General features: G+C 45.4%; 2 protein-coding genes across 2 annotated transcripts in view; both read left to right on the top strand.

Moving 5' to 3' along the window:
• The window catches only part of LOC123491465 (mucin-2-like), a 50,259-nt gene extending 43,147 nt beyond the window's left edge, over positions 1–7,112 (top strand). The window contains exons 30-37 of the mRNA XM_045222253.1: positions 19–774; positions 890–918; positions 1,145–1,449; positions 2,783–2,919; positions 3,121–3,196; positions 3,724–4,479; positions 6,107–6,255; positions 6,963–7,112. Coding sequence (XP_045078188.1) covers positions 19–774; positions 890–918; positions 1,145–1,449; positions 2,783–2,919; positions 3,121–3,196; positions 3,724–4,479; positions 6,107–6,255; positions 6,963–7,112 — 2,358 coding nt within the window. The remainder of the gene's footprint in view (positions 1–18; positions 775–889; positions 919–1,144; positions 1,450–2,782; positions 2,920–3,120; positions 3,197–3,723; positions 4,480–6,106; positions 6,256–6,962) is intronic.
• A 277-nt stretch (positions 7,113–7,389) lies between these two features.
• Positions 7,390–13,250, top strand: LOC123491464 (mucin-5AC-like). The gene is made up of 9 exons (XM_045222252.1): positions 7,390–7,570; positions 8,156–8,456; positions 8,784–9,049; positions 9,935–10,044; positions 11,067–11,137; positions 11,378–11,634; positions 12,206–12,294; positions 12,494–12,561; positions 13,022–13,250. The coding sequence occupies exons 1-9, from the start codon at positions 7,390–7,392 to the stop codon at positions 13,248–13,250; spliced, it is 1,572 nt and encodes a 523-aa protein (XP_045078187.1).
• Positions 13,251–14,181: the final 931 nt, after the last annotated feature.

Genomic DNA, 14,181 nt, shown 5'->3' with positions numbered 1-14,181 from the left:
ACAACTGAAGCTCCTAAGACAACTGCAGCTCCTACCACAACAACTGTAGCTCCTACTACCACTACATCTGCAATACCTACTTTAACAACCACAACTACAGCTCCCACTACAAAAACTGAAGCTCCTACGACAACAACAATAGCAGCCCCTACGACAACAACTGCAGCTCTTACTACAACAATTGTAGGTCCTTCGACTACTACAAAAGAAGAACCTACACTGACAACTGTATCTTCTTCGACAACTGCAGCTCCTACAACTGCAGCTCCTACGACAAAAACTGTAGCTCCTATGACAACCACATCAGCAGTACCAACTACATTTACCACAAATACAGCTCTTACTACAACACCTACAGTTCTTACTGCCATTACAACTGCAGAACCTACTACGACAACCACTGTAGCTGCTACGGCAACAAATGTAGCTCCTACTACCACTATAAATGCAGCACCTACTACGATAACCACTGCAACTCCTACTACAACAACTGTAGCTCCTACGGACACTACAACAGTAGCACCTACAACGACAACTGAAGCTCCGCCGACAACAACTGCAGTTCCTACGACCACTACACCTGCAGTACCTACTACAACAAACACAACTACAGCTCCTACTACAACAACTTCAGGTCCTACGACCAGCACACCTGCAGCACCGACTATGGCAACTACAACTGCTGGTCCTATGACAACCACATCTACAGCTCCTACTACAACATCAGTAGCTTCTACACCGACTACAACAGCTTTAGCTCCTACAACAAATACTGTAGCTCCTACGACCTCTACAACTGCAGCACCTACTACGACAGCTGCAGCACCTACGACAACTGCAGCTCCTACGACAACTGAAGCTCCTACGACAACTGAAGCTCCTACTACAGCTGCAGCTCCTACGACAACTGCAAATAAAGTACTTACTACAACAACCACAACTGTTGCTCCTATAACCACTACAACAGTAGCACCTACAACAACAACTGTAGCTCCTACGTCAACAAATGTAGCTCCTACTACCACTACATTTGCATCAACTACTACGATAGCCACTGCAACTCCTACTACAACAACTATAGCTCCTACGGACACTACAACAGTAGCACCTACAACGACAACTGAAATTCCGCCGACAACTGCAGTTCCTACGACCACTACACCTGCAGTATTTACTACAACAAACACAACTACATCTCCTACTACAACAACTGTAGGTCCTACTACCACCACACCTGCAGCACCGACTATGGCAACTACAACTGCTGCTCCCATGACAACCACATCTACAGCTCCTACTACAATATCGGTAGCTTCTACACCGACTACAACAGCTTTAGCTCCTACAACAAATACTGTAGCTCCTACGACCTCTACAACTGCAGCACCTACTACGATAACCAATGCAACTCCTACTACAACAACTGTAGCTCCTACGGACACTACAACAGTAGCACCTACAACGACAACTGAAGCTCCGCCGACAACAACTGCAGTTCCTACGACCACTACACCTGCAGTACCTACTACAACAAACACAACTACAGCTCCTACTACAACATCGGTAGCTTCTACACCGACTACAACAGCTTTAGCTCCTACAACAAATACTGTAGCTCCTACGACCTCTACAACTGCAGCACCTACTACGACAACTGCAGCACCTACTACGACAGCTGCAGCACCTACGACAACTGCAGCTCCTACGACAACTGCAGCTCCTACGACAACTGAAGCTCCTACGACAGCTGCAGCTCCTACGACAACTGCAGCTCCTGCGACAACTGAAGCTCCTAAGACAACTGCAGCTCTTACGACAACAACTGCAGCACCTACTACGACACCTGCAGGACCTACGACAACTGCAGCTCCTACGACAACAACTGTAGCTTCTACTACCACTACATCTGCAATACCTACTTTAACAACCACAACTACAGCTCCCACTACAAAAACTGTAGCTCCTACGACAACCACAACAGCAGTTCCTTTGACAACGACTGCAGCTCTTATCACAACAATTGTAGGTCCTACGACTACTACAACAGAAGAACTTACAATGACAACTGTACCTTCTTCGACAACTGCATCTCCTACGACAAAGGCAGCTCCTACCATAACTGCAGCTCCTACGACAACTGTAGCTCCTATGACAACTGTAGCTCCTATGACAACCACACCAGCAGTACCAACTACAACTACCACAACTACAGCTCTTACTACAACAATTGTAGGTCCTATGACCACTACAACTGCAGCACCTACTATGACAACTATAACTGCAGATCCTACAACCATTACAACAGCAGAACCTACTACGACAACCACTGCAGCTCCTACTACAAAAACCGCTGTTCCTATGACCACTATAACTGCAGCACCTACTACGAGAACTACAACTGCAGCTCCTACAACAACCACAACTAAAGCAGCTACTACGACAACTGCAGTTCCTACAATAAGTGCAGCTCCTACGACAACTGCAGCTCCTACGACAACAACTGTAGCTCCTACGATCACTACAACTGCAGCACCTACTATAACAACTACACCTGCAGCTCCTACAACAACCACAACTATAGCAGCGACTCCGACAACTACTGAATCTCCTACTACGATAACTGAAGCTCCTACGACAACAACTGTAGTTTCTACGACCTCTACACCAGCAGTACCAACTATAACAACCATAACGACAGCTCCTACGACAACTACTGTAGCGCCTACGACCACTACAACAGTAGCAGCTATAACGACAACTGTAGCTCCCACGACAACTGCAGCTCCTACAACAACTGTAGCTCCTACGACCACTGCACCTGCTGTACCTACTACAACAACCACAACTACAGCTCCTACAACAACAACTGTAGCTCCTACGTCAAACACAGCAGCTGCCTCTACAACAACCATTGCAGCTGTAACTACAACAACTGCCGTTCCTATGACCACCACAACTGTAGCACCTACTACTGCAACTACAACTGCTGCTTCTATGACAACCACATCTGCAGCTCCTACGACAACAACTGTAGCTCCTATGACAACAACTGTAGCTTCTACGACCACTACGATAGCATCATCTTCTACAACAACGATAACTGCTGCTCCTACGAAAACAACTGATGCTCCAACTACCACTACAACTCCAGAAGCTAGTACGACAACCACTGCAGCTCCTACTACAACAACTGCTGGTCCTACAACCACTACGAATAGAGCACCTGCTACAACAACTTCAACTTCAACTCCTACGACAACCACAACAACAGCACCTACTACAACAACTGCAGTTCCTACAACTGCAGCTCTTACAACAACTGTAGATATTACGACAACAACTGTAAGTCCTACGGCCGCTATGACTGCAGAACCTACTACGACAACTACAACTGCAGCTCCTATGACAACTGCAGCTCCTACGACAACTACAGCTCTTACGACAACAATTGTAACTCCTACGACAACAACTGTTGGTCCTACGACTACTACAACTGCAGCACCTACTAAGACAACTACAACTGCAGGTCCTACAACAACCACAACCACAGCAGCTACTACGACACCTGCAGTTCCTACAACAAGTGCAGCTTCTACGACAAAAACAGATCCTACGACAACTGCAGCTCCTACAACAATTATAGCTCCTACAACCACTACACCTGCAGTACCTACTACAACAACCACAACTTCAGCTTCTATTTCAACCACTGTAGCTCCTAAGTCAACCACAGCAGCAGCCCCTATGACAATAACTGCAGCTCTAACTACAACAACTGTAGGTCCTACGACCAGCACAACTGTAGCACCTACTACGGCAACTACAACTGCTGCTCCTATGACAACCACACCTGCAGCTCCTACTACAACAACTGTAGCTCCTACGACAACAACCACTACAGCAGTTCCTTTGACAACCACTGCAGTGCTTACTACAACATCTGTAGGTCCTACGACCACTACAACAGAAGCACCTACAATGACAACTGTACCTTCTTCAACAACTGCAGCTCCTACGACAACTATTGTAGCTCCTCCGACCACTACACCTGTAGCACCTATAATGACAACTGTAGCTCCCATGACAACTGCAGGTTCTACTACAACATCTGTAGCTCCTACGACCACTACAACAGCAGCAGCACCTACAACAACTCTAGCTCCTATGACAACTACTGTAGCTCCTACGACCACTACAACTGCAGCAACTACTACCAAAACTGCAGATCCTACAGCAACTGCAGCTCCTACGACCACAACTGCAGCTCCTATGACAACTGTACCTCCTACGACAACAAATGTAGGCCCTACGACCACTACAACTGCAGTACTTACTACGACAAAAACAACTACAGCTCTTACTATAATAAATGTAGCTCCTACGACAACCACAACAACAGCACCTACAACAACCACTGCTGCTCTTACTACAACAACTACAACTCCTACGACAACCCCAATTGCAGCTCCTACTACAACTGTAGCTCCTACGACCACCACAACTGCAGCACCTACAACGACAACTGTAGCTTTTACACCAACTGAAGCTCCTACGACAACAACTGCAGCTCCCATGATAACCCCAACTGCAGGTCCTACTACAACAACTGGAGCTACTATGACCACTAAAACTACAACAACTCCAGGTCATACAACAACTGCAGCCTCTACATCAAAAACTGTAACTCCTACTACAACAACTGTAGTTCCTACGACAACTGCTACAGCTCTAACTACAATAGCTCCTACGATAACGACAACTGCAGCTCCTACTACAGCAACTGTAGCTCCTACGACCACTACAACTACAGCACCTACTACAACAACTGCATCTCTTACTACAACAACTTTAGGTCCTTCGACCACTACAACTGCAGCTCCTACGACAACCACAACTGCAGCTCCTATGACAACAACTGTAGTTCCTACGACCACTAAAACAGCAGCAACTACAACGACAGCTGTATCTCCTACGACAACTGCAGCACTTACGACAACTGTAGCTCCTATGACCACTACATCTGCAGTACCTACTACAAAAACCACAACTACAACTCCTACTACAACAACTGTAGCTCCTAAGACAGCAACAACAACAACCACAACTGTAGCTCCTACGACCACTACAACTGCAGCACCTACTACGACAACTGTAGCTCCTATGACAGCAACTGTATATCTTACGACCACTACAACTGCAGTACCTACTACGACAACCACAACTACAGCTCCTACTACAACAACTCTAGCACCTATGACAACCATTGCAGCTCCTACCACATCAACCGTAGCTCCTACAACCACTATAACTGCAGCACTTTCAACAACTGCAGCTCCTATTACACCATCTGTAGCTCCTACAACCATTACAACAGCAGCACCTACAACGACAACTGTAGCTGCTACAACAACAACTGTAAATGCTACATCAACAACTGTAGCTCTTCCAACCACTACAACTGCAGTACCTACTACAATAACCACAACTAGAGTTCTTACTACAACAAATGTAGCTCCTACGACCACTACAACTGCAGCACCTTCTACGACAACTTCAACTGCAGCACCTACAATGACAACTGCAGCTCCTTCACCAACTGAAGCTTCTACGACAACTGCAGGTCCTATAACAACAACTGAAGCTCCTACGACAACCACAACTGCAGCTCCTACGACAACCACACCTGCAGCACCCACTACAACAAATGTGGTTCATACAACCACTACATCTGCAGTACCTACTACAACAACCACAACTACAGCTCCTACTACAACAACTGTAGGTCCTACGACCACTACAACTGCCGCACCTACTTCGATAACTACAACTGCATCTCCTACGGCAAACACACCTGCAGCTCCTACTACAGCATCTGTAGCTTCTATGCCCACTACAACTGTCACACCTACTACGATAACTACAACTGCATCTCCTATGACAAACACACCCGCAGCTCCTACTACAGCATCTGTAGCTTCTATTCCTACTACAATAGCAGCACCTACAATGACAACTGTATCTCATACAACAACAACTGTAGTTCCTATGACCAATACAACTGCAGCACCAACTAAGACAACTGCAGCTCTTATGACAACCACAATAGCAGCCCCTACGACAACCACAAATGCAGCTCCTAGGACCACTATAAATGCAGCACCTGCTACGACAACCACAAATGCAGCGTCTATGACAACCACTAGTGCAGCTCCTACTACAACAACAACTGTAGCTTCTACATCCACTACAAGTGTGGTACCTACTACAACAACCACAACTGTAGCTGCTACAACAACAACTGTAGCTCCATCAACCAGTACAACTGCAGTACCTACCACAACAACCACAACTACTGCTATTACTACAACAAATGCAGCTCCTACGACAACCACTGCAGCTCTTACTACAAAAACTGTAGGTCCTGCGACCACTATAAATGCTGCACCTACTACGACAACCACAAGTGCAGCTCCTACTACAACAACTGTAGCTCCTACAACCACTATAACAGCATCATCTGCTACGACAACCACAAGTTCAGCTCCTACTACAACAAATGTAGCTCCTATGACAAATGTGGCTTCTACGACCACTACAAATGCAGAACCTACTCCAACAACCATAACTGCAGCTCCTACCACAACAATAGCAGCTGCAATGAAAACCACAACTGCAGCTCTTAATACAACAATGGCAGCTGCTATGACAACCACAACTGCAGCTTCTTGGACATCTACAGCTGCATCTCCTATGACAACTGCAGCTCTTACGACATACACAACTGCAGCACCTACTACAGCACCTGTACCTCCTACAACCACTACATCTGCAGCCCCTACTACAACACCTGTAGCTCGTACGACCACTATATCTGAAGTACCTATTACAACAACCACAACTGCAGTTCCTAATACAACAACTGTAGCACCTATGACAACCACACCTGCAGCTCCTACGACAAGAACTGTAGCTCCTACGACCACTACAACCGCAGCACTTACTATGACAACTGCTGCTCCTATGACAACTGCAGTTCTAACGACAACAACTTTAGCTTCTATTACAACAACTTTGTATCATACGACTACAAATGGAGGTCCTACGACCACTAAAACTGCAGCTCCTACGACAACCACAACTGCAGCTCCTACGACTACTGCAACTCCTACTAAAACATCTGTAGCTCCTACGACCACTACAACAGTGACTCCTACAATGACAACTGGAGTTCCTACGACAACAACTGTAGGTCCTACAACAACTGTAGCTGCTAAAACAACAAATGTAGCTCCTACGACAACTACAACTGCAGCTCCTACAACAACCACAACTGCAGCTCCTACTACAACAACTGTAGCTCCTACGACCACCACAAAAGCAGCAACTGCAATGACAACTATACCTCCTACAACAACTGCAGCACCTACGATAATTGCAGCTCCTACGACAACTGCAGCTACTACAACAACAACTGTAGCTCCTACAACAGTAACCGTAACTCCTATGACCACTACACCTGCTGTACCTACTACAACAACCACAACTACAGCTCCTACTACAACAATTGTAGGTCCTACGACCACTAGAACTGCCGCACCTACTTCGATAACTACAACTGCATCTCCTACGGCAAACACACCTGCAGCTCCTACTACATTATCTGTAGCTTCTATGACCACTACAAGAGCAGCACCTACAATGACAACTGTATCTCCTACAACAACAACAACTGTAGCTCCTGCGACCAATAAAACTGCAGCACCAACTACGACAATTGCAGCTCTTATGACAACCACAACAGCAGCCCCGAAGACAACCACAAATGCAGCTCCTAAGACCACTATAAATGCAGCACCTGCTACGACAACCACAAATGCAGCGTCTATGACATCCACAAGTGCAGCTCTTACTACAACAACTGTAGCTCCTACATCCACTACAAGTTCAGCATATGCTACGACAATCACAAGTTCAGCTGCTACTACAACACATGAAGCTGCTATGACAACTTTAGCGTCTATGACCACTACAATTGCAGAACCTACTCCGACAACCATAACTTCAGCTCCTACTACAACAATGGCAGCCGCTACAAGAACCACAACTGCAGCTCCTATGACAACCACAACTACAGCTCCAACTACAACAATGGCAGCTGCTATGACAACCGCAACTGCAGCTACTACCACATCTACAACTGTAGCTCCTACGATATCCACAACTGTAGTTCCTATGACAACCAAAACTGCACCTACTACGACAACCACAACTACAGCTCCTACTACAACAATGGCAGCTGCTATGACAACCGCAACTGCAGCTACTACCACATCCACAACTGTAGCTCCTACGACATCCACAAATGTAGGTCCTACGAACACTACAACTGCCACACCTACTTCGATAACTACAACTGCATCTCCTACGGCAAACACACCTGCAGCTCCTACTACAGCATCTGTAGCTTCTATGCCCACTAAAACTGTCACACCTACTACGATAACTACAACTGCATCTCCTATGACAAACACACCTGCAGCTCCTACTACAGCATCTGTAGCTTCTATGCCTACTACAATAGCAGCACCTACAATGACAACTGTATCTCATACAACAACAACTGTAGCTCCTACGACCAATAAAACTGCAGCACCAACTATGACAATTGCAGCTATTATGACAAACACAACAGCAGCCCCGAAGACAACCACAAATGCAGCTCCTAAGTCCACTATAAATGCAGCACCTGCTACGACAACCACAAATGCAGCGTCTATGACAACCACTAGTGCAGCTCCAACTACAACAACAACTGTAGCTCCTATATCCACTACAAGTGTGGTACCTACTACAACAACCACAACTGTAGCTGCTACAACAACAACTGTAGCTCCTTCAACCAGTACAACTGCAGTACCTACCACAACAACCACAACTACAGCTATTACTACAACAAATGCAGCTCCTACGACAACCACTGCAGCTCTTACTACAAAAACTGTAGGTTTTGCGACCACTATAAATGCTGCACCTACTACGACAACCACAAGTGCAGCTCGTACTACAACAACTGTAGCTCCTACAACCACTATAACAGCATCATCTGCTACGACAACCACAAGTTCAGCTCCTACTACAACAAATGTAGCTCCTATGACAAATTTGGCTTCTACGACCACTACAAATGCAGAACCTACTCCAACAACCATAACTGCAGCTCTTAATACAACAATGGCAGCTGCAATGAAAACCACAACTGCAGCTCTTAATACAACAATGGCAGCTGCTATGACAACCACAACTGCAGCTTCTTGGACATCTACAGCTGCATCTCCTATGACAACTGCAGCTCCTACGACATACACAACTGCAGCACCTACTACAGTACCTGTACCTCCTACAACCACTACATCTGCAGCCCCTACTACAACACCTGTAGCTCGTACGACCACTATATCTGAAGTACCTATTACAACAACCACAACTGCAGTTCCTAATACAAGAACTGTAGCTCCTACGACCACTACAACTGCAGCACTTACTATGACAACTGCTGCTCCTATGACAACTGCAGTTCTAACGACAACAACTTTAGCTTCTATTACAACAACTTTGTATCATACGACAACAAATGGAGGTCCTACGACCACTAAAACTGCAGCTCCTACGACCACTACAACAGTGACTCCTACAATGACAACTGGAGTTCCTACGACAACAACTGTAGGTCCTACAACAACTGTAGCTGCTAAAACAACAAATGTAGCTCCTACGACAACTACAACTGCAGCTCCTACAACAACCACAACTGCAGCTCCTACTACAACAACTGTAGCTCCTACGACCACCACAAAAGCAGCACCTGCAATGACAACTATACCTCCTACAACAAGTGCAGCTCCTACGATAATTGCAGCTCCCACGACAACTGCAGTTACTACAACAACAACTGTAGCTCCTACAACAGTAATTGTAACTCCTATGACCACTACACCTGCTGTACCTACTACAACAACCACAACTACAGCTCCTACTACAACAACTGTAGGTCCTATGACCACTACAACTGCCGCACCTACTTCGATAACTACAACTGCATCTCCTACGGCAAATACACCTGCAGCTCCTACTACATTATCTGTAGCTTCTATGACCACTACAAGAGCAGCACCTACAATGACAACTGTATCTCCTACAACAACCACAACTGCAGTTCCTAATACAACAACTGTAGCTCCTACGACAACCACACCTGCAGCTCCTACGACAAGAACTGTAGTTCCTACGAGCACTACAACTGCAGCACTTACTATGACAACCGCAGCTCCTATGACAACTGCAGTTCTAACGACAATAACTTTACCTTCTATTACAACAACTTTGTATCATACGACAACAAATGTAGGTCCTATGACCACTAAAACTGCAGCTCCTATGACAACCACAACTGCAGCTCCTACGACTACTGCATATCCTAATAAAACATCTGTAGATCCTACGACCACTACAACAGTGACTCCTACAATGACAACTGGAGTTCCTACGAAAACAACTGTAGGTCCTACAACAACTGTAGCTGCTAAAACAACAAATGTAGCTCCTATGACAACTACAACTGCAGCTCCTACAACAACCACAACTGCAGCTCCTATCACTACAACTGTAGCTCCTACGACCACCACAAAAGCAGCACCTGCAATGACAACTGTACCTCCTACAACAACTGCAGCTCCTACGATAATTGCAGGTCCCACGACAACTGCAGCTACTATAACAACAACTGTAGCTCCTACAACAGTAACTGTAACTCCTATGACCACTACACCTGCTGTACCTACTACAACAACCACAACTACAGCTCCTACTACAACAACTGTAGGTCCTATGACAACAACAACTGTAGCTCCGGCGACCAATAAAACTGCAGCACCAACTACGACAATTGCAGCTCTTATGACAACCACAATAGCAGCCCCGAAGACAACCACAAATGCAGCTCCTAAGACCACTATAAATGCAGCACCTGCTACGACAACCACAAATGCAGCGTCTATGACATCCACAAGTGCAGCTCCTACTACAACAACTGTAGCTCCTACATCCACTACAAGTTCAGCATATGCTACGACAATCACAAGTTCAGCTGCTACTACAACACATGAAGCTGCTATGACAACTTTAGCTTCTATGACCACTACAATTGCAGAACCTACTCCGACAACCATAACTTCAGCTCCTACTACAACAATTGCAGCTCTTATGACAACCACAACAGCAGCCCCGAACACAACCACAAATGCAGTTCCTAAGACCACTATAAATGCAGCACCTGCAACGACAACCACAACTGCAGCTCCTATGACAACCACAACTACAGCTCCTACTACAACAATGGCAGCTGCTATGACAACCACAACTGCAGCTACTACCACATCCACAAATGTAGGTCGTACGACCACTACAACTGCCGCACCTACTTCGATAACTACAACTGCATCTCCTACGGCAAACACACCTGCAGCTCCTACTATAGCATCTGTAGCTTCTATGCCCACTACAACTGTCACACCTACTACGATAACTACAACTGCATCTCCTATGACAAACACACCTGCAGCTCCTACTACAGCATCTGTAGCTTATATGCCTACTACAATTGCAGCACCTACAACAACAACTGTAGCTCCTACGACCAATACAACTGCTGCACCAACTAAGACAACTGCAGCTCTTACGACAACCACAATAGCAGCCCCTACGACAACCACAAATGCAGCTCCTAGGACCACTATAAATGCAGCACCTGCTACGACAACCACAAATGCAGCGTCTATGACAACCACAAGTGCAGCTCCTACTACAACAATAACTGTAGCTCCTACATACACTACAAGTGTGGTACCTACTACAACAACCACAACTGTAGCTGCTACAACAACAACTGTAGGTCCTTCAACCAGTACAACTGCAGTACCTACCACAACAACCACAACTACAGCTATTACTACAACATATGTAGCTCCTACGACAACCACTGCAGCTCTTACTACAAAAACTGTAGGTCCTGTGACCACTATAAATGCTGCACCTACTACGACAACCACAAGTGCAGCTCCTACTACAACAACTGTAGCTCCTACAACCACTATAACAGCATCATCTGCTACGACAACCACAAGTTCAGCTCCTACTACAACAAATGTAGCTCCTATGACAAATTTGGCTTCTACGACCACTACAAATGCAGAACCTACTCCAACAACCATAACTGCAGCTCCTACCACAACAATAGCAGCAATGAAAACCACAACTGCAGCTCTTACTACAACAAAGGCAGCTGCTATGACAACCATAACTGCAGCTTCTTGGACATCCACAGCTGCATCTCCTATGACAACTGCAGCTCCTACGACATACACAACTGCAGCACCTACTACAGCACCTGTACCTCCTACAACCACTACATCTGCAGCCCCTACTACAACACCTGTAGCTCGTACGACCACTACATCTGAAGTACCTATTACAACAACCACACCTGCAGCTCCTACGACAAGAACTGTAGCTCCTACGACCACTACAACTGCAGCACTTACTATGACAACTGCAGCTCCTATGACAATTGCAGTTCTAACGACAACAAATGTAGCTTCTATTACAACAACTTTGTATCATACGACAACAAATGGAGGTCCTACGACCACTAAAACTGCAGCTCCTACGACAACCACAACTGCAGCTCCTACGACTACTGCAACTCTTACTAAAACATCTGTAGCTCCTACGACCACTACAACAGTGACTCCTACAATGACAACTGGAGTTCCTACGACAACAACTGTAAGTCCTACAACAACTGTAGCTGCTACAACAACAAATGTAGCTCCTACGACCACTACAACTGCAGTTCATACCACAACAACTGTAAGTCCTACGACCACTAGAAATGCAGCACCTACTATGACAACTACAACTGCAGCTCCTACAACAACAACTGTATCTCCTACTACAACAACTGTAGCTCCTACGACCACCACAAAAGCAGCACCTGCAATGACAACTGTACCTCCTACAACAACTGCAGCTCCTACGATAATTGCAGCTCCCACGACAACTGCAGCTACTACAACAACGACTGTAGCTCCTACAACAATAACTGTAACTCCTATGACCACTACACCTGCTGTACCTACTACAACAACCACAACTACAGCTCCTACTACAGCAAATGTAGCTCATATGACCACTAAAACTGCAGCACCTACTATGATAACTACAACTGCAGCTCTTACAACGACCACACCTTCAGCTCCTACAATGGCATCTATAGCTTCTACGCCCACTACAATTGCAACACCTACTACGATAATTGCAGCTCTTACGATAACTGCAGCTCCTACGACAACCACAAATGCAGCTCCAACAATCGCAACTCCAGCTCTTAAAACCACCACCACCACTGTTGCTTCTACTACGATAATTAATACTGCAGGTCCTACAACCACCACCACAACTGCAGCACCTACAACAACGACTACAACTGCAGCACCTAGAAGTACAACCACAATTGTACTTCCTACCTCGACAACCACAACTGCAACTTATACCTCAACTTCTACAGCTTCAGTGACATCAACAACTAGGTAAGCAAGATAATTTTGTATAATTATTTTATACAATGCAATTAACACTTTGTCAATCAAGGAACCTTTGCAACAATTAACCATGTATATCCATGCTTGTGTCGTTAACTACTGATGTTTTCATAAAAGCATCCCAAAATGTCAGCCTTTCTTTAGAAAAGCTCTTTGTGTACCTCAGTCGGTCGAAAGGCGCGATATAAATCCAATCCATTATTATTAATGTGCTTGCTGAAGGCAAGACCACTAGATTTCTTACATACTTACGCACTTAAACACTTTAAGCTATAAACACGGAACCAACTTTCAAATCTGCAGACGGCCCAAACTTAGATTGCTTTCAAAAATATTTTAGATAGCATTTATACTTTTCGTACTACAACAAAAAACAAATAAAGCAACACATCACGGCACAACGCCTCTCCCCTGTGACCTACTTGTTGTGTGTATGTACTGACATGTATGTTTAACTGACAGATGCACACACACACACACACGTGAATGTTTTTACATGTATGTAAATTGTAAAGTATTTTTCGTT

The sequence above is a fragment of the Coregonus clupeaformis genome, chromosome 8, assembly GCF_020615455.1.
Source record: "Coregonus clupeaformis isolate EN_2021a chromosome 8, ASM2061545v1, whole genome shotgun sequence".
In the NCBI taxonomy this organism is placed as follows: Eukaryota; Metazoa; Chordata; class Actinopteri; order Salmoniformes; family Salmonidae; genus Coregonus; species Coregonus clupeaformis.
This window is presented reverse-complemented; position numbering and strand designations above follow the sequence as displayed.

Excerpts from the sequence above, each read along its gene's own strand:
- LOC123491464 (XM_045222252.1), top strand. The coding sequence starts at position 7,390 with ATGACAACTATACCTCCTACAACAACTGCAGCACCTACGATAATTGCA. Across the intron at positions 9,050-9,934 it reads ACCTACTACGACAACCACAA|TTACTACAACAACAACTGTA; the intron begins GTGCAGCTCGTA and ends CGACAACTGCAG. Across the intron at positions 11,635-12,205 it reads CAGCTCCTACTACAGCATCT|CTCCTATGACAAATTTGGCT; the intron begins GTAGCTTATATG and ends CAACAAATGTAG.